We start from the raw sequence: 18570 nt of genomic DNA, 5'->3' as shown, positions 1-18570 counted from the left end.
GCCCGCTGACTGGACTCCTGGGGGCGCAATATGTTTGCCTCAACCGGTGCTGCTCTGCGGGCCCTTAACACGCTGTGTGTCCTGGCTAGGGCTACTTCTTGTTTGTGGGAATCGGCGGAGTCCCTTGTGTCTGCTGCTTATCAGGAGGGTACCTGTGGTGATCTGAGGCATCATGTGCTGGATGGCCGGGAGCTGGCGGCGTTTATTCTTCGCTCCGCTCTGGACATCTCGGAGGTGCTGGGTCGTGCCATGGCTTCTTCAGTTGCCCTCCGTCGCCATGCCTGGCTTCGAGACAGTGTGTTCCCAGAGAATGTTCGGGAACGGCTGGTGGACCTTCCCTTCGATGGTGCTCTTTTGTTCCACGCCTCTGCGGACTCTGCCATTCAGAGGTTCTTGGCGGGGCTTCCTCCTCCTCTTCCTCCTTCTTCCCCCCCCTCAGTGACCTGTGACTTGTTCTGGTTCTTGGAGGTGTTCTTCTGTTTGGGTAGGTCGCCCCAGTTGTGTGTTTGTGCTTCATGGCCACTCGAGTCCTCCTTGTTGGGACTCTGGTTCTGTTGGCCGCTGGCCGGCCCTTCTTGACTGCTTGTTTTTGCTTTGAGTTTCTACACCATGCTGGCCCTGAGACTAGGCCTGCTGTTTTTTTCTTTCTGGCTGCTTTATATGCCTTCTGCAGGGTTTTTTCGCAGGTGTTTTCTGTTGTCCTCTGCTGTGGACGTTTGTTCCCAAAGAGGTTTGTACCATGGGACATAACATGCCCTATGTGGGGCAGTGGTAGCTGTTATATACCTCTGTTATGCGCTGGGGAGTTGTTTATCCCTTTGTGCCTATCTTCTCTGTGGCGTTAAGGTATGTTGCAGATGCAATTCTCTTGCTGACGGCTTGAGTTCAGCCCGGGGGGGGTTCTTCTCAGGGGTCATTGCGTTGTTGCCTGGTCTAGCCTGCTGTCTGCGGCCGGGCATCTTGGTTCTGCCTGGTTCCACATCCTTTGGACTATGGGTGCGGACTCTTCCCTTGTGGGTGTCCGGACCCTTCTCGCTCTCTGTCGGCTGACGTCCGGCTTGCCCTGAGGGCATCCTTCCGTGGTGCTTTTGGCGTCTGGCTGCACTCGCTGACCTGCTGTTTTTCTGCACCATTGATGGTCTTGCGGGGGTTCCCCTTGCCTGAGGGACGGGCTCCTCGTCCTGTCTTTGGGACTCTGCCCCTGTGAGACCCTCTCTTATGACCAGGCCGGTAGGGTCCTCTCGCAGACCCTCCTTTCCCTTGGGTATGGCTAGGGTATCTATTCTACGTGAAGGAATCTGCGGCTAGTAGTCTCTATCAGATGTACGAGTTACTTCCCTTTGTAACGATGTATCTGGTTGAGATGATGCTAGCCGCAGATTCCTTAACGGCCCGTCCTTCCTCCCTGATCTGCGAGGACCGTTTGGCTTGGTCTTCTGCATTCACCTCCCTGTGGTTGGCTATGTCTTCAGTGTGTGCATTCTGTCGCTCTTTTCTGGCAGGATGTTCGTCCTGTTTATTTGTTCCTTCCTTGCCTTTTGGCGCTTTGGAGGATCGGTTTGTAGGTACTTCTGTGCCTTTGTGTTCTAGTTTCCTTCCCCCACCCCCTTACTCTTGCCCCTCTCATTGTTAGGGGTTCTGGCCACTCTGCTAACCTTTTGGTTGGGGTCTTTTGGTCGGGCCTCTACCCATGTTCCTTTTAGGGGTTGTCACATTCTGTGTTGGAGCTATCTAGAAGTCTTGTTGTGCCTTGGTTGTCCCAAACTGGTTCCCCTTCATTGTAATTGGTTGGGGCTGTGGTCCTGTTGTATGTTTTCATGACACTTTTCATGTGTTCTGACTCCAGGGGGGCTATCTTGGTGCTGGCAGGGTTGTTGTTCAGGCCTATGCTCTGTTCCTTATTCTTTATTCCTGCTTGGGGTACTGCAGTGTTTGGCACTACTCCTTCTGGTGTTGTTCCCCACCATCGCTTTTTTCTTTCGCACACTGTTCCTATACTCTCAGTTTTGTCTGATGGCTCCGCGTTGTGGCGCGGAAAAGTTCTCCGAAGAAAACTGGCACAGGGGCGCTGGGGCAGGCCTTATGTGCCCTTGCTGACGTCACGTGTGCGAACGCAGGGGCTGAGTCTGAGCTGGGAACTCTACCCACAAGTCCTGCACCAGTACGTACGGGGCTGGGCCCTCCACTTCTACTTATTGGCCAACCTTAAAAAAACAAAATGCCAAAGTTTTTCCCCAGGTACCCACAGTCAGACTCTCATCCTCGTAGCCACTAACTTGGCCAGGCTGACCTGGTACTTGCTACTCCTCAATATAAAAAGCCCCATTAGAACCTCCGACAGGCCTGACCTTCTGACCAGGGTTAGGTCAATTACTCAGACACCAAATAGCTCAATCTTGTGATTTGGCACCTGGAGTCCTGTAGGTTGCCTAACTCAGTCTGCTGCAGGAATGCATAAACATCTTAAAAGACTCCCTCAAACCTACCACAAGAGCCCGCTGTGCAGAAAAGTTGAAAAGATGTGTTGAGTACTGCATCCACAATGACCTGGAACCCCTTAAACTACAGTCCAAGATATCATCTGCTACCGGCTCCATCTGCAAAAGTAAGAACTAGCCTATGGCTCCATTTAGCAGCCATAGTAGCTCACATGCAGAACAGGAAGCATTCCTCCCTCTTCCACATACATATCGTTAAAGCCTTTTTGCAAGGCCTCGGAATAGTTATTTTTCCAGTGGGCCCCCCTCCTCCGGTGTGAAATCTTAATATAGTACTTACTAGATTCCTGTGCCTAATATATTCCCACTCCCACCCTCTTTGAGCTCTTACACTCTTGTCCTCTCAAGTACCTCCCCTGGAAAGGACCTTTGCTGTGGCCATAATATTTATCAGGTTTATTAGTGAGTTACAAGCCTCCGTGCTACAGTAACTGTCATTCAGATTCATAAAGATAGGGTAGTACTCGGAACTAGCACTAAGTTCCTCCCTGGGGTGATCTCCCCTTTTCATCTCAACCAGGCCATAAAGCTCTGTCTTTTTCCCCCACAAGCAGACTGGGTAGTAGAGAGCCCTCTACATCTTAGATGTCAAACACGTTCTCAAGCGCTACATTGATACGGCCAAGCTCTTTCGTAAGGCAGACCATTGTTTGTAGACTTTGCTAAACTTCACGAGGGCAAGTTAAAAGAGCCTTGACTGGTGTACCCAGGACCCACTCGGCACACAGGAAGGCAGAAACCAAGGCATCCTGTGAAATATTCCCCTAGCTGCCACTTGGGCAACCCACACACATTCACTAAACATTATTGTTGCAAGAGAACATGCAATGGTTGTTCAAAAGGTCTTATGTCAGATGTCTGCATTGTCCACGCGCTAGTCACCGCTTGTAGGGTGGGTGGGGGTACTGCTTTATAGTCTGTGCAGAGCATGTATACAGGAACACATGCTACGAACAGGTTTTACCCTGTAAGCATCTGTTTGTAACGTTTAGTGATGTAGATTCACAATCCCACCCTCCTCCCTGAATGCATGTATCTCTGATCACAGATCTATTTGGCAACGTGGGGTAGTGCATGCCCTGGGGAACAATCAAGTTTTCCCTATCCAGTCTGCCACCTGGGGTATAAATAGATAAGTGATCTGCAGGCAGGTGGAAGTATCCATCTGAAATCAAGTATGCCCAGTCATCACAACATGAATGCTAGGTGGATCAGGCACTATTTCTTTGTTATTTTATTTAAGAAGTTTTATATAGTGCTGGCCTGACCCGAGGGTATCGGAGCGCTTTACAACAGATACATTGCAGAGAATCACAAAAAACATTAACAGTGTCGGTCGATGGTGGGGAAATCTGATTCGAAGTCTTGGGGACAAGGAGTGCGAGGTGTCTGCTTCCCCGCTCCGACTGCTCCTATCAGTTCCCTAGGGAGCGGTCGAGGAACAGGATTTTGAGTTAGCTTTTGAATTTTACAAAAGAGGGAATAGTTCTGATGTGAGGGGGAATATAGTTCCAGATTTTAGGCACGTTCCCGGCGAAGGATCGTGCCGCAGTTTTTTGTTTTCAGCGGGATGAGTAGAAGGGAGTTTGAGCTTCTGAGATACCTGGCCTGACCAGCTTTTTTGAGTTTGGCCACCAAATATTCGGGTTTGCCAATGTGCAGGGCTTTGTATGTGAGGCAGGCTGTTCTGAAATGAACCCGCATTTCAACTGGGAGCCACTCAAGTTCTCTGAGTGCTGGAGAAATTTGATCGAATTTCTTGAGTTGTTTTGAGGGGAGCCAGATGTGATTTTTCTATTCCTGAGAGGACTGCATTCCCATTGTCCAGTCTTGACAACACCAATGCTCAGCTGGCCTTGAGATCACTGGGCGGAATGAATGGTTTTATTTTGTTCAGTAGCTTTTGGTTAAGGAAAGCGTTCTTAGCTGAGTTCTTGATGTGTTTGGTCATGTCCAGTTTCGGGTCTAGTGTGATGCCTAGTGATTTGACATTCGGCCAGGGTAAGGTTCCCGTTGAGCACATCAACAGATTTTAGCCATTCAGCAATTTGGTGGTTCTCCTCTTTGTTCGAGATGAGGAGTATTTCTGTTTTGTCAGGGTTTAGATTAAAGTGGTTACATGACAGCCAGTGTTGAACATCTCTTAATACTTTGAGTTTTTGAATGTCTCTGATGGAGGCGGTTTCCAAGTAGATCTGGGTATAGTCAGCATAAAGATGGAAGTGGATGTTGGCTTTTTTTAGTAGTTTGGTGAGAGGTTCCATGTAGATGTTGAAGAGTTGCGGGGAGAGCACTGAGCCTTGAGAGATTACCTTGTTGACTGGGTGAAGGTCGGATGCAAAGTTTTTGATTTCGATTTTTTGAGTGCGATTGTGAAGGAAGGAAGAGAAACATTGGAGTACCACCTCATCAAGACCGGCTCGTTCTTGGAGAGCCCTAATGAGGAGTTTATGGTCTACCGTGTCGAATGCTGCTGATAGGTCTGGGAGAGTGAGGATGCACCATTGGTCAGAGTCTAGTGATTTGTGGAGATCATCGATGATGTTGAGGATCGCGGTTTCAGTGCTACAGCCTTTTATAAAGCCAGACTGATGGAAGTCAATGTTGTCCAAGTGTTGGCTTTGTTGTTGGAGTACGCATCTTTGTAGGATTTTGGACAGAAGAGGAAGTTTAGAGGCAGGTCTAAAGTTATTCAAACCCTTTGTCAAGGCTGGGTTTGTTCAGAAAAGGCGTGACTTGTCCCACTTTAAGGCAGTCTGGAACGACTCCATTTTTCATGGAGCTGTTTATGATCGTGCACCAGAGTGGTGCTAGGGAGTGCTTCAGCTTTTTGGTCAGTTGGGGGGGAATGGGGTCTAGGACATGAGATGAGGGTTTGGAGATGGATATAAGACTGATTATCTCAGTTTCCTGAATAGGGCGGAAGCTTAGCCAGGATTTGATAGGGGGACAAGGGGCAAAATCATATGCCCCGGATGTGCTGCTCTTTGTGTGGTGTGTATTGTTGATGTCCATTGAGAGTTTGATCTTAGTAATCTTGTCATTAAACAAGTTGGCGAAGTTGGCGCAGAGTTCTTGGGACGCCTGTATTGAGGAAGTAGCGGGCTTGGAGGTTTGTTGCCTGATGATGTTATAGAGCTCTTTGGGTCTATTTTTTGCGCTGTCCAGCGCAGAGTAGAAAAACGTGGATTTCTTGTTCTTGATGTGATTGTTGTACTTCCCAAGAGCTGTTCGCGGAGGATGGTAGTGGGGTTATTCCTCCAGCTTCTTTCTTTGGCTCTTTGTTGTCTCCTTTCGGATTTGATGTCAGTGTTGAACCATGACCTGGACGGATGGCACTACTGTTGCCTTAGTGATGCTGTATAGCACCACCTTCCTGCACAGTTTCTGGAGCTGAGATGGAGTCACTGTAGGAAGCTGGCTCTGTATATACTATACCAAAGTGAGGTATAGTGTGCACAGAGTCCAGTGGAACCCCAGAGGGAGGCAGAGGTAAAGTTAGATAGAACCTCACTCTCTATTTGTGGTGGTGTGGTCGAGCAGTAAGACTTTATCAGAGGACAGTGTTAAGCATTTGTTGTCAACACTCAGTCAGCAAATGAATTCACACACTCAAAGACTGAACTTCAGACCAATTGTTTTTGTATAAAATATTCTTTTAGTTATTTTATTTTCTAGAACCAAGCAAGCCTGGCACAGGGAAGTGATAAATACTTTGCAGTAAATATACAGTTGTAATACAGTTTATATTGTAATTGTAAATGCACTTTGTTTTGACTTAGTCTTTTTTCTGATAAATGTAGTGCTTTGTAAATACAGTACATATACTTTGTATAGCATTTTCAGTAAAATTACAGGTAAGTTACTTTTGAGATTACTTTTCTTACACATTGTATAATACTACACTGGAACATTTCCCATATAGAGGTAAGTAAAATCCTTTCTGTTAGTTAGTGCAATTTTAAAGAATTTCTTTAGGTTTTTAAACTCCACACAAACTTTTCCAAGAAAAATAGTCAATGTTATCCTATGGAGGAAAATAGTGTTATCGGTTTTAGGCTAAGTATGCGGTAGTGGGGGTTGAGGTTCTGGGGTAGACTCGGGGGTCCCCCAGGGTCAGGGATGCACTCTTGTTACACCCACAGCGGCACTAGGGCTGCTGGGTGCAGAGCACTGAGGACCAATGTTATCCAATGCAGGATACAGGTCCTTTGGTTGGTGGCTGCTGACGAGCAGGCCACTTGGTTGTGGGAGCAAAGCTCCTAGACTTTAGCTCAGGGCAAATGGGGAAACAAAGTAGCACCAAAGGTGCACCCTCAGCGGCACTAGGTTGGCCGGGTGCAGGGTGCTGTTTCAACATCGGGTGCCCTTTTGTTTGCAATGGGGAACCTCAGGTTGGCTAAGGTACTGCAGGCTTGGGTTCGAAGGTCTTCTGGGTGCGACCATCACTTTGAGCGGTAAGTTGGGATCTTGAGGGTTGGTTAGGCACCGTCAGTTGGACCATCCAAGGCCATGGGGCGTCGGCTGCAGGGGTGCCTTTTAGGGTTGGATCGTTTTACCAGCTCCTGGTCACGGTTGGGGGGATTTCTGGGTTTAGGCTTCAGGTGTCAGCTGGAAGACGGAAACAGGTTAGGGGTCGCCGCATCACGGTCAGGATCATTGGCTAGACCTTCACGTGGTGTTTGCCCACTTGAGCTCGGGCCGTGGCGGCGGATGCAGAGTGGTGTAGATTCGCTGTATCCGGCCGGGGCCAGATGTTGGAGATGAACATATCCGGTGTTCACAGAAGACACAGTCTTTGTGGCTGAAGGCAGGCGGGTCCTCAGGCGTTTTCGAGGTTGCTGGCTGCAGGGCACACTGGGATTTGGCAGGAACAGGTTTGAGGTGGAGACAGACCGGTAGGGCTGAGGCCACGTCAGTGGGCTTCGGCACGGCTGTTCAGTCCGTCTTATTCTTTTCTTGTAGTTTCTTCTGGTCTGAGGAAGCAAGGCTCACGGTTGACCCTAAATACTAGATTTAGGGGTGGTATTGGTAGGTAAGAGGTTGGGACCAGTGGGTCCCTTCCCTAGGGTGGGTACACCCACTATTATGCCAATCTTCAGTGGGAGGGATGCATAAGCCTTTCCCTGCATGGCTGGGCCCCCATTTGCAAGATGGTGGGGACTGAGAGTTGTGCTTCACCTCGCCTCCCCCACCTGAGGGGTGGAGTTGGCAGAGATGGGCACACCCCTCTTCCTCACTTGCTTTTCCCTCCGGTTCTTCCGCCCAAAGTGGGGGTCAGAACCAGTGGGGACCAGTTGCTGAAAGCAGCGAGCTCCTAGGGAAGCTCACTAATGAGGCAAGCTTTTAAGTTTCCCCTTAGTGAATCCTGCCCATCCTGGGGAGGAGGCCTGGCACCTCGTCCCAGGATGTGCATTGTTTCAGGCCCCTAAGGGCAACAGGCTCTTGACACAGGGCTCCAGAAACATGTCTGGTGGTGGCAGCTGAAAGCAGCCACTCAGCTTGGACACTAGTGGTAGGTCGTTTTTCAGGGGATATCTCTAAGATGCACTCTGTGTGTATTTTTTTTAAATCCCACACTGGCATCTGTGTGGGTTTACTGTGCTGAGAAGATTGATACTAAACCTATCAGTTTTCAGTGTAGCCACTATGGTGCTGTGGAATTCGTAATGACAAACTCCCAGCACTTATACTTTTAATGGCAGCATTGCACTTACAAGATCTATGAATGGACTTAGACACTGTAGGGGTACAGGGCTCATGCACCCCTACCCTCACCTCTGGTATAGTGCACCCAGCTAGAGGAGTGACTGATCTATGCCAGGGCAGTGTGTTGTAAGCATGGTACACAGGGATGTGTGCCATGTCTACTCTTCACTTTGTCCTGCACCAAGACACGGCCTCTAAGGGTGGCACTATAAGTGCTGCTGCCCTTAGAGGTTTTCCCTGGTCACACACAGTGCCCTGGGTATCTGTGGTACCACTTACCAGAGGCTGACTTGTGGCCAGGGATGCCCGTCGGGTTTGGGTTAGTTTTGGGAATGGACACAGGCCCTGGGAACCTGATTGGCATGGACCCAGGGCACATAGAGTCAAAAGTGCATCAGTAGTCTAGCAAAAAGTGTGGGGGGCGGGGTTATTGCAACAGAAACCTAGCTTCTCACAGTCACCACAACCTACAGGCGGAGGAGCACTATGGAAAGTTTCCATATCCAGTTTAGTGCCTGCAGCATATTCAAGGTGTCTGGTAGTAGATATAGTATCCACCAAACTAATTGTTACTAAAGTTCTGTAACTTTTTTATGAGCATTTTAACATCTGGATAATTGGTAGGCAGCCACACAATGGACTCTATGTTGCTTTTTTTAACCTCAATCCCTGAATGTTTAATCAGGGCAGCATTCTTAGCTTTTCCAAGGTATATGCTTGCTCGCTTGAATCTATTTTGTTACACTGACTTGCATTCACTTTTCTTTTTAAAAAAAATATATTTTTATTGTTTTACTGAGAAAATACAGGGCATAAAGTAATCATAGGGTGCATACGTAGAGAACGATAAGTAAAGCATGAAATCGTAAATACACATGATAGGAATAACTACAATTGTTACAATGAAGTTTACCCGGTACATTGCAAAAGTCCCCCATCCCCACTCCGTCTTTACTCAGAGTCATCCTCGCTATCCAACATCGGTGGTTCGCACAAATACCCCCTGTATGCATTCACTTTTCTTGGCATGGTAAGCTTTTGTCTGTGTTTAGGATGGAGCAAGAAATTCCCATCCAAAGTTAGTGTGTGTAGTTAATTTAGTACTTATTCTTCTTATATCTGCCCTTTTACCAATGCTACCCTCCCATTTGCTGCTGTTCTGTCTTATACATGGTGTTTTAAACCTGTAGTTTTTACATTAGAAATGTTGTATGCTCAACGTTGGTGTATTTTTTTGAGATCAGACTGAATTGGTGAATATCTTAGGATGGAATTTTGTGGCTGTGTTTTGCTACAGAAATACTTTTATTCATCACTATTATGCATCATGATTGAGCAACAAATTCATGTACATCCAACATTTCTTGTTGTCAAGTTGGTGTCTCATGGGTTGATCATAAACTTAAAAAAATGAAAGTTTTTGTAGGCTACCATTTTCAGTGACAAAGTGCAAATATGACCATTTATTGATTCTATGCACCTGCTTTCTAGGAGACATTTGTATGTTGTTCCAAAAGTTGAAACTGGTAGCAAATGTTGCTGGGTTTGGTGGCTCAGTGCACTAATGCGTCCACTGCAGGGGCCTGTGTTTGACCTAATGGTCACAGGTTCAAATCCCGGCAGGTCCACGCAGCTCATCATCCATCTGTGTTTAATAAAATGAGTACCATTTTGTTGGTTAACAATAAAAATCTGTTTTCAGCGCTAAGTTGCCTAGGGGTGAATGTACCCTTTACAAATACACATGTTATATGTTATGCTGGTTTCTTGAAACACATGCTTTAATGTATCTACTAATCTTTATGCTCTTTAATTCACAGAAACTTTACACAGTTTGTGATGTAGCAATGAATATAATCATAGCCAAAAGCACAACGTATAGCTTGGAATCGCCAAAAGATCCAGTACTTCCAGCTCGGTTTTTCACTCAGCCAGACAAGGTAGGACACAGTATTTGATGATTGAAAATCAATCTACCTTCAAATTACTATTTTATATAGAAGTATTGCTATGCCAGAATGCCTTCCTGGAACGTTGTGTGATCCTTCTAAATACAACATACTTAAATCCTCAGAGCTTTCTCTACTGGTAACCCTATGCCTGTCAAATTTTTAAGTATACTTTGCTTTTGTTGTTTTTTTTATTTGGGAAAATTTTTTGTTTTATATTTTTGCCATTTGTAAAGTGCCAGGTTACATCCAACGGTGTGTCCCTGTGCTAAAAATCTGAACATCTGACAAGACGAAAAGGCAAATTACAGGGCCGAAGCCTAGACTAAAAAGGAACAGACTAATAAAACCCAAGTTAAGGTGCAAACAGCCAGGTTTTTAGTTATTTACGAAAGGTCCATTCCACGGTTTCGGATCTCCGATTCAGAGGCAAAGTGTTTTTTAGCTGCAAGGTAACTAAATGATCGAGCTCCCAACCCGGCTCTTTGAATTCTTGGTACCTTGACCAGGTGAGTCTCTAGATCTAAGATTCTGTTAGGAGTACAGGAAGTAACCCTAGACCGAAGGTAACTAGGACTCATATTCCACCAAATTCTGTGTCATTAGCACATGGACTTATAATGATCCTCTTCTCCATGGGCAGTCAGTGAAGGGTTGACAGGGCCTTAGAGGCAGAAGTTCTTCTCGGGAGGATGAGAACCAGATGCGCAGCTGTATTTTGAATGCGTTGGAGTTTAATTAGACTTTCTGTAGGTGCTCCTAAATATAAAATATTGTCATCATCTATTTGAGATGTAACCAGAGCATGAACAAACGTTTTTCTGGCCACTGTAGGTAACGGGTCAAGGAGTTTCCTTAGGACTTTGAGAGCTCCAAAGCACTTACCAACTACTTTCCTGATTTGATTTTCGAAAAAAAGATTCTAATCAAACCACAGCCCAAGGTTTGTAGTTTTTGAGTGAATAATGCCACTTATAAGGGGTTCTCCACCACAATGAGTCATCTAGGTGCCAGTCTTTTGAGGGTATAGAAGTGGTAGGTTTTCAGAGCTGGGGATGGAGAGTTAGACTGTAAGCATTAAGGGTAGAGAAATCCAAGGCAGGTGATATGCTACAGAAAAGGTTCTTCTGCCTCTAGATTCAAGTTTGTACATTGGAATGGTCAGGAGTGAGCGTTCTTGGTTGTATAAGGAATGGTTGAGATATATAGTCTTTCTCTGTTATTTAAAGAGGATTTTCCTCAGAGCCTTCTCCTTAAGATACAAAAACAGATGCATCAAAGTCAACTTTAAGACAACTGAGTTTGTCTTTGCTAAGTGCAGAGGTAACACTGTATATTGAAATATGCAAGAGTTTGAGGGTCCCTAAGAGCTCAACTATAGCTGGGCTCCCTTCATAGCAAGGCGTAACCTCTCATTTTTAATTCACAAAAAAAGCTACTTTTAACTTTGACCCCAAAGGGGAAACTTGAGTTAATATTAATACTGATTGCTCTAGTAGATATGATCCACTGCGAGAGGGTCTTCCTTCAGTTACTCATTCACAGAATGTTTCCACCTCCTCCACCCTCACACCCCTCTCCCCCCTGTTCCTTTTAACTGGGACCCTTCTACCCTCACCGAAACAGTTGGTATAATATGCGCTTTAGGGACGAAGTGACCAATTTGAAGCATAATTATTGGGTGTGGTGAACACTCTTAGCAAATTGCCACAGACTCCAAATCATTCTCTGCAGTTGCCTTATAGAGAACAGAGTCTATCTGCCCCACAGGTTTTACGGGATAAGAAGAGTCTACTATCTGCTTCTCAAGAAAATGTTTACTCTCATTATGTAGATCCCTCAAGTGATCATTGTAATCCCAACAGTAGCTCTGGCCATTGCTCTGATAGCAGAGCTGTTCATTTTCTATTTTCATGTCACCAGCCTAAGCCACCCCTTGTATGCTGGAGAATGCCCCAGCACCATTCAACCACCCTATTTCTCTACGGTCAATTGGTCTAGCCTATTGTAATCATAATTATGATCCCTTGGAACCCCCCCCCTGCTTGGAGCAGCCTCTGTCAGTAGGATGCAGAGAAGTCTTTCCCCCAGAGCCGGTCATTCTGTATTCATGGTAAAAGTCTTGAAGATATTGCCAGGCTCCAATGAAGGTAGTCATTCAATGAAAAACAAGACCCTACATTGGATCATGCACACTAGATATTGTTACTCGGTTGTCTATTCAGGCATTGTGTATGCAAAACACCTTATAGGGCCTGTTGGAACTTGGGACTCAGTTCAAAAATCAAGTTTATTTGGACCATTGTCCTTAAACAGATAAAACATTCTAAAAACAATTCATTGTCAGATAAAAACTTTTAAAACCATATACACCTATAACTCATTAAAATTCATTGCACGGGGCTTAGACTAATCGCAGTTCATTGTTAGTTTAACTTTTTGCATAAAGCTCCCCAGAGCACAAGCGATATCCAAAGAAAACATTTCTGTTAGGAGCATACTTGCAGCAAGTCTATTATGGGCACCATATTTTTTTTTAATTGGACATAAAATCTCCTTTCGAAGTTCTAAGAGCTTTGAACAGTCTAATAAAATATGCATCATATCACACGAGGTTCCCACTATACACTTACAGTTTCCAGCGCTATCTATCATCTATGATTTTGCTCTAATATTACCATAATAGGGGTTCAATCCAGATCTTAGTCTTAGAACTTCTCTCCTCAGCCATCTATTCGGTAATCTATCCATATAAGGGAAGTGTATATCTTTTTGCCAGGCCTGGGCCATAAACTGAACCAACTTTTTCGTCGCTAGATAAGCTAGGTCCTCAGCTCGAGATACCTCATATCCTACTTCCCTCAAGGCCTTTCCCGTGATCTCCATTTGCAAAGACACAGGATTTACATCAAGACTTAGCAGTTTGCAACCATACTGAGGGAATTTCTAACCCCTTTAGCCCATATTCGTTCACTCACCAGCACTTCTCTTTTACACCATTGCGAGACCTTTAGTTCGTCCTCAGTATCCAGGCGTTGCCAAAATCTCACTAAGGCCATACAAACTGTTATCTAACATGAGGTTACACATGTTTCTAACCTTACAGCTTGCACCATGGAGATTTTAGGGAGTGAGAATAAGTTTTTCAAAGCTTTTCCCTCCTCTACATCCCATCCATGTTTGCCACCCAAGAATAGTAACTCTGCCCCATACAGGAATTGCGCAGGGACCATAGCTAGATAAGCCTTTAAAACTGACCTTTCCGATTTTTCTCCTTAAATTCCATTACATTTCTTAAGGCCATTTATAGATGCTGCTGTCCTTGTTCTACAAGCATCTAGGTGGGTTTTCCATTTTAGATTTTTCTGAAACCACATACCCAGATACCTGTACTCTTCTACAGTTTCCAGCTTTTCAGGACCTAGGTACCAACTGAATCTTACTTCCTTTCTCCCAAAACATAGAATCTTTGTTGGGACTCAATTAAATTGAATTTAGCGACCTCCGAACTTGCTGAAGGTTTAATCTTATTAGATCAACCTACCTCTCTCCCAAATGGATCTGAAATTTGTTTTAAGTTAAGGGCCTTGGAAGTTGGTACGGTCGAGACTACGGATAGGTGTGCTAATTCTATCATGAATAGGATTGAATCTGGACAGATGGATGCTGCCATCTCTGCCCATTCATTCCCAGGAGAGTAGTTTGACAGAGTTTGACCAACTGCAAATTTTATCTATTTTCCCATTTGTTACAAACCTCCAACCAACTTGTTCAGTTGCAAGTGATAACCAGTTGATATCTGTTTTGAGGGAGCATGTTTCATGTCCAGGTAGGAAGAGGGACCCTAACAAATTTATATATGACGAGTGTCAACAACTCATTTGCAACTAGTCCTTTGATGTCATTGAATACCTTTTTGAATACAAAATATAATACCTAAAATTCTGATTCCTCCTTGCATCTACTTAACTGGAACATTGCAGGTGTTCGATCCAAACTTGGAGAGGAGGATTGGTGCTTATTTATAGAAAAGTTTACTTTCAGAATTTTTCAAGAGACTTGCCCGCTTACAAAAATCCAGATGTAGAGATTTAGAACATATATCTTCAAAGCTACCCTGTCGAAAGCAGGCAGACTATCTGGAGGGCTTATTTTATGGACCGAAGTGTCAATTGATATTTCTATTAAGATAATTGACCCTGTTTCCCTAGAACATCTATTACTTGGTATCCCTCCCAAGTCCGGTATTCCATAACTGTTGATTAACATCTACAACATGTCATCTCCTTTTAATAAAATCTCCAAGACTTTAGGAGCGTTGAATGCTCTTCTAGTAGATCTAAGTTGTAGTCACTGTAAATATTTCCGGTGACTTTAACACTTGTTTTGACCCATATGTGTCTTTATTGGAGTTGACTAGGGATGAAGATGAATGTTGTGGAATCCCTTCCTGTTCTGGCCTGAGGAAAACACCTAGAATTGGCTCTGCTGCCCTACAGTTTGTAGATTTAGTGGTTTTTCAAAGCCTGAGAGCGTGTAATGGTCGATCTGTCTTTGACAACAGTGCCAAACCAACTTTTGAGAGGAGAAGTTGTAAAAGTAATCTTGATTTTATTTTAATTGATGTTAGGATTTTGGCATGAAATGTAGAAATGGTAGTTGTTGATCGCCAAATGGTGATCATTTCCCTATTACACTTGATTGGAAATGGTCTCTGACAAAGGGACTTAGTGTGCCCAGCGTCCTTTTTACTATCTAACCTTACTGTGCTGACTAATAAGCAAAATGTGAAATGGAAGGTTATATCTAAATCTGAAAGGGTCATCAGAGATTTCTATAATTGTCTCCTATGATTTGCATGTTTTTGAAAATCAAGCTCAGACTCCTTTACAGATTATGAAGCTCCATTAAAATTTTTCCCCAGCGCTAGGGAAACTGTTGATGAAAGATGTTAATAATTGCAAAGTTCCCCAAAAACCGAAAGTGAATGAATGGTTTAACAACTTCTGTAAAAATACGAAGAAGGCTTTGGTGAATGCGTTAAAGAGCAAACCGAGAATAGAGATTATCGAAGCAAGAATGAAATACCCTAGGGCTGCTAAGATTAGCAAAGTCTAGTGGGAGGTTAGAATTTGGAAAGATTGTTTGGATGCGACAAGGATATTAGGTTTTTTTTTGGCACTGGTTACGCATAATGGACGTAACGACTTTGTGGGTTTCTTGCTGTCTCAAAACACTTGAAAAGCCTGAGAATGCCTTTATAATGTCTCTTTAAAGACTTCCCACTAGCTCTCCAACAGTCTAAATCTCAGATAAATCACAGACATTGCAGTTTTAAGACCCATTCTATATTGGATTCAGCTTTGGTCAACTGAGAACCTGGCTCTGATAGGGATTGTTTTAGACAATTATTAGATGGGTAGTCAGTCATCACAATTCCCTGGCTTATACACATGCAAACTTGGTTATTAAAGCAAGATTTGAGTGATTATTGGCTCCATCCTACTGCAATATCACAAGACGCCCGTGAAAAGCTAGAAATCGTGCTATTGGAATTTTGTTTTAGTAGCCAAAATATCTGCTGTTTCCTCAGCAGTCTTATAGATTAGTAATTCTCTTTTAAATATACACCTGAGTTTGAGCAATTTATTAATCTGAAAGAGACACGTTAGTGATAGATTCCTTACCTTAGAATATCCCTAGGCGCCAGACTGGATCCGCAAAGTTTTGCTTAGAAGTACTCCTGTGTGTCAGTCGCTGGCGTCGTAACTGCTGTGATGACGTCACGGAGACTAGTTAAGGCGCCAATCATGCACGCTGACATCATTTTTCTTTTTCTGCGCCAAAAGCGCAGCTCCGGATTGAGAACATAACTCAGTCATTTTTTTACTACTTTTTTTTAGACTTTTTGTCTCCTTTTTTTGTCTCCTGGTGCACGTAGGGATGCCTGGATTTAAGTCTTGTGGGTAGTGCTGCCGTAACATGTCGGTGGCGGACACCCACGATGTGTGCCTCTACTGCCTGGAGACCGATCATGACTCCCGGGACTGTTGAGACTTTCGGGCCACGGCCCCGAAGGCCTTGCAGGAGCGGTGCTGGAAGTTGCTCTCACCTCCGCTCCGGGTCTACGGGCCGTTCACTGGACCGCTCGCGGGACCAGAGCCATCGCTCCTCGGGCTCTAAGTCTTCGTTATCAGATTCCCGTAAGCGACACCATAAAAAGAAGTTAAAGAAGCATGTTCGCTCTCAGACTTCCCCTCGTCGCTCCCAGGAGGCGGATGAGGGGGGACAGGGGCTCCACCACTGCAGTTCCTCTGGAGCCAAGGAGTCCCGCGGCCTACCCGCTTTACCCGGGTCCGTCGGCGACTCCAGAACCAGATGCAAGAGTTTCTTGCTGCCATGGACCGCCTTTTCAGACCCCGGGCTCCCGCCGGCGCGCCTTCGGGCCCACCAGTCCCGTGTCCAGATCCTGTTGGTCCGGCGGCTCCGCCACCGGCACCACAAGATCCTGCGCCTCCTTATTACAGACACAGTTAATGCTTCTGGAAGGCAATTTGTTAAACTTGCTTACTAATACTCCCTAGAGGAGTCATTTTCACCTTCTGATGTTCGCCGTGACTGAAGAGACAATGTATAAAAAAATGTTTTTAAAAACTAACAATTCCTTTGCCAAGAGAACTGATTAAATCCTCTCTTCACAGAGATGGTGGCTGAAAAGCAATCTTCCAAGTTCTTAATTTCTTTCAAATAGGTTTCAGATTGTGGGAAGAAGGCTTGGTAGAAACCATAGTTTTTGCATGCAGGGTCTACCAGTCGTAAATATAAGGCAACCTGCTTATACAATATATATATATGTATATTCACTGAAAAAACCATAGGTTATAGACCATATATAGTTAGGAATTAGCATTTACAAAACCTTGAAAATTCACTGAAAAAACCATAGGTTATAGACCATATATAGTTAGGAATTCGCATTTACAAAACCTTTTTTTACTCACACAAAACCATTGAAATTCCATATATAGTTAGTTGCACTAACTATATATCGCGCACCCGCAATCCACTGCTGATGATGTCACATATTACATCATTCATGACATGGTCAGTGACATCACTGATGACATCTCAAATGACATCACTGATGACATCTCAAATGACATCACTGATGACATCACTGATGACATCTCATTTGACATTACTGATCACATCACTGATGATATCATTCATGTGATAATACGATGAACCTCTTCAGACTCTAATATAACCTTAGATACAATCAGTGTAAACAGACACTCACAGACTGTCACTCATCCATGGAGTTACTCACACACCTAGTCAGTCATGCAAAGAATCAATCACACCTCCATTTCCTCAACTATACAGTTATACAAACTTTACTTATTCAAACATATACTAATACATATTTACTCTCTTATACAATCCCTGATACAAGTTCACAATGATCCATACAGCCACTCACACATTCACTGGCTCTTATGCACAGTTATTTATATATGTCAACTCTCACATGTACTGTGTTTTACATATGTACTTACTTTGACATGTAGCACTGAGATATCCATTCACTCACCAATACACTCATGCACACAGTCAACCGCCCATACAGCTGTTTCCACATGCACTTTTGAAACCATACATCTAGTGAATCAACTGCTCACACATCTATGCACAGAGTCATACACCTCCCAGCCACCCACACACACACTCAGTCTCCCATACAAATACTTGGGCAACCAATCAATAACCCATATAGTTACTCATATAGCTACTTATCAACACATGCAACAGTTTACAGAACAACAGACATAATGATGCACAAATTAAGACAGTTTAGTCATTAACCCATGCACTCAGTGAGACACATTTAGTCACTCACTCATACAGTCAGTCATGCACCTACTAAATCCTTCATCCAGACACTTATACATCCACTCATTCTTCAATATGTAAGACATATTTTAACTTTACAGAAACATACAGTCACTGGATGTGGTCATCAGTGATGTCATCAGTGATGTCATCAGTGATGTCACTGACCATGTCATGAATGATGTAATATGTGACATCATCAGCAGTGGATTGCGGGTGCGCGATATATAGTTAGTGCAACTAACTATATATGGAATTTCAATGGTTTTGTGTGAGTAAAATAAGGTTTTGTAAATGCGAATTCCTAACTATATATGGTCTATAACCTATGTTTTTTTCAGTGAATTTTCAAGGTTTTGCAAATGCTAATTCCTAACTATATATGGCCTATGACCTATGGTTTTTTCAGTGAATTTTCAAGGTTTTGTAAATGCTAATTCCTAACTATATATGGTCTATAACCTATTTTTTTTTCAGTGAATATATATATATATACATACATATATCATCTGTATATCTAT

The 18570-nt window shown here is 44.1% G+C and overlaps 1 protein-coding gene across 3 annotated transcripts in view; it reads left to right on the top strand.

The window, feature by feature from the left end:
* The window catches only part of PDS5B (PDS5 cohesin associated factor B), a 772490-nt gene that overhangs the window by 616234 nt on the left and 137686 nt on the right, over positions 1 to 18570 (top strand). For all 3 annotated transcript variants that reach the window (XM_086935125.1, XM_086935124.1, XM_086935126.1), the window contains exon 28: positions 10028 to 10147. In XM_086935125.1, coding sequence (XP_086791251.1) covers positions 10028 to 10147 — 120 coding nt within the window. The remainder of the gene's footprint in view (positions 1 to 10027; positions 10148 to 18570) is intronic.

This window comes from Lissotriton vulgaris, chromosome 8, assembly GCF_964263255.1.
Source record: "Lissotriton vulgaris chromosome 8, aLisVul1.2, whole genome shotgun sequence".
Classification (NCBI taxonomy): Eukaryota; Metazoa; Chordata; class Amphibia; order Caudata; family Salamandridae; genus Lissotriton; species Lissotriton vulgaris.
This window is presented reverse-complemented; position numbering and strand designations above follow the sequence as displayed.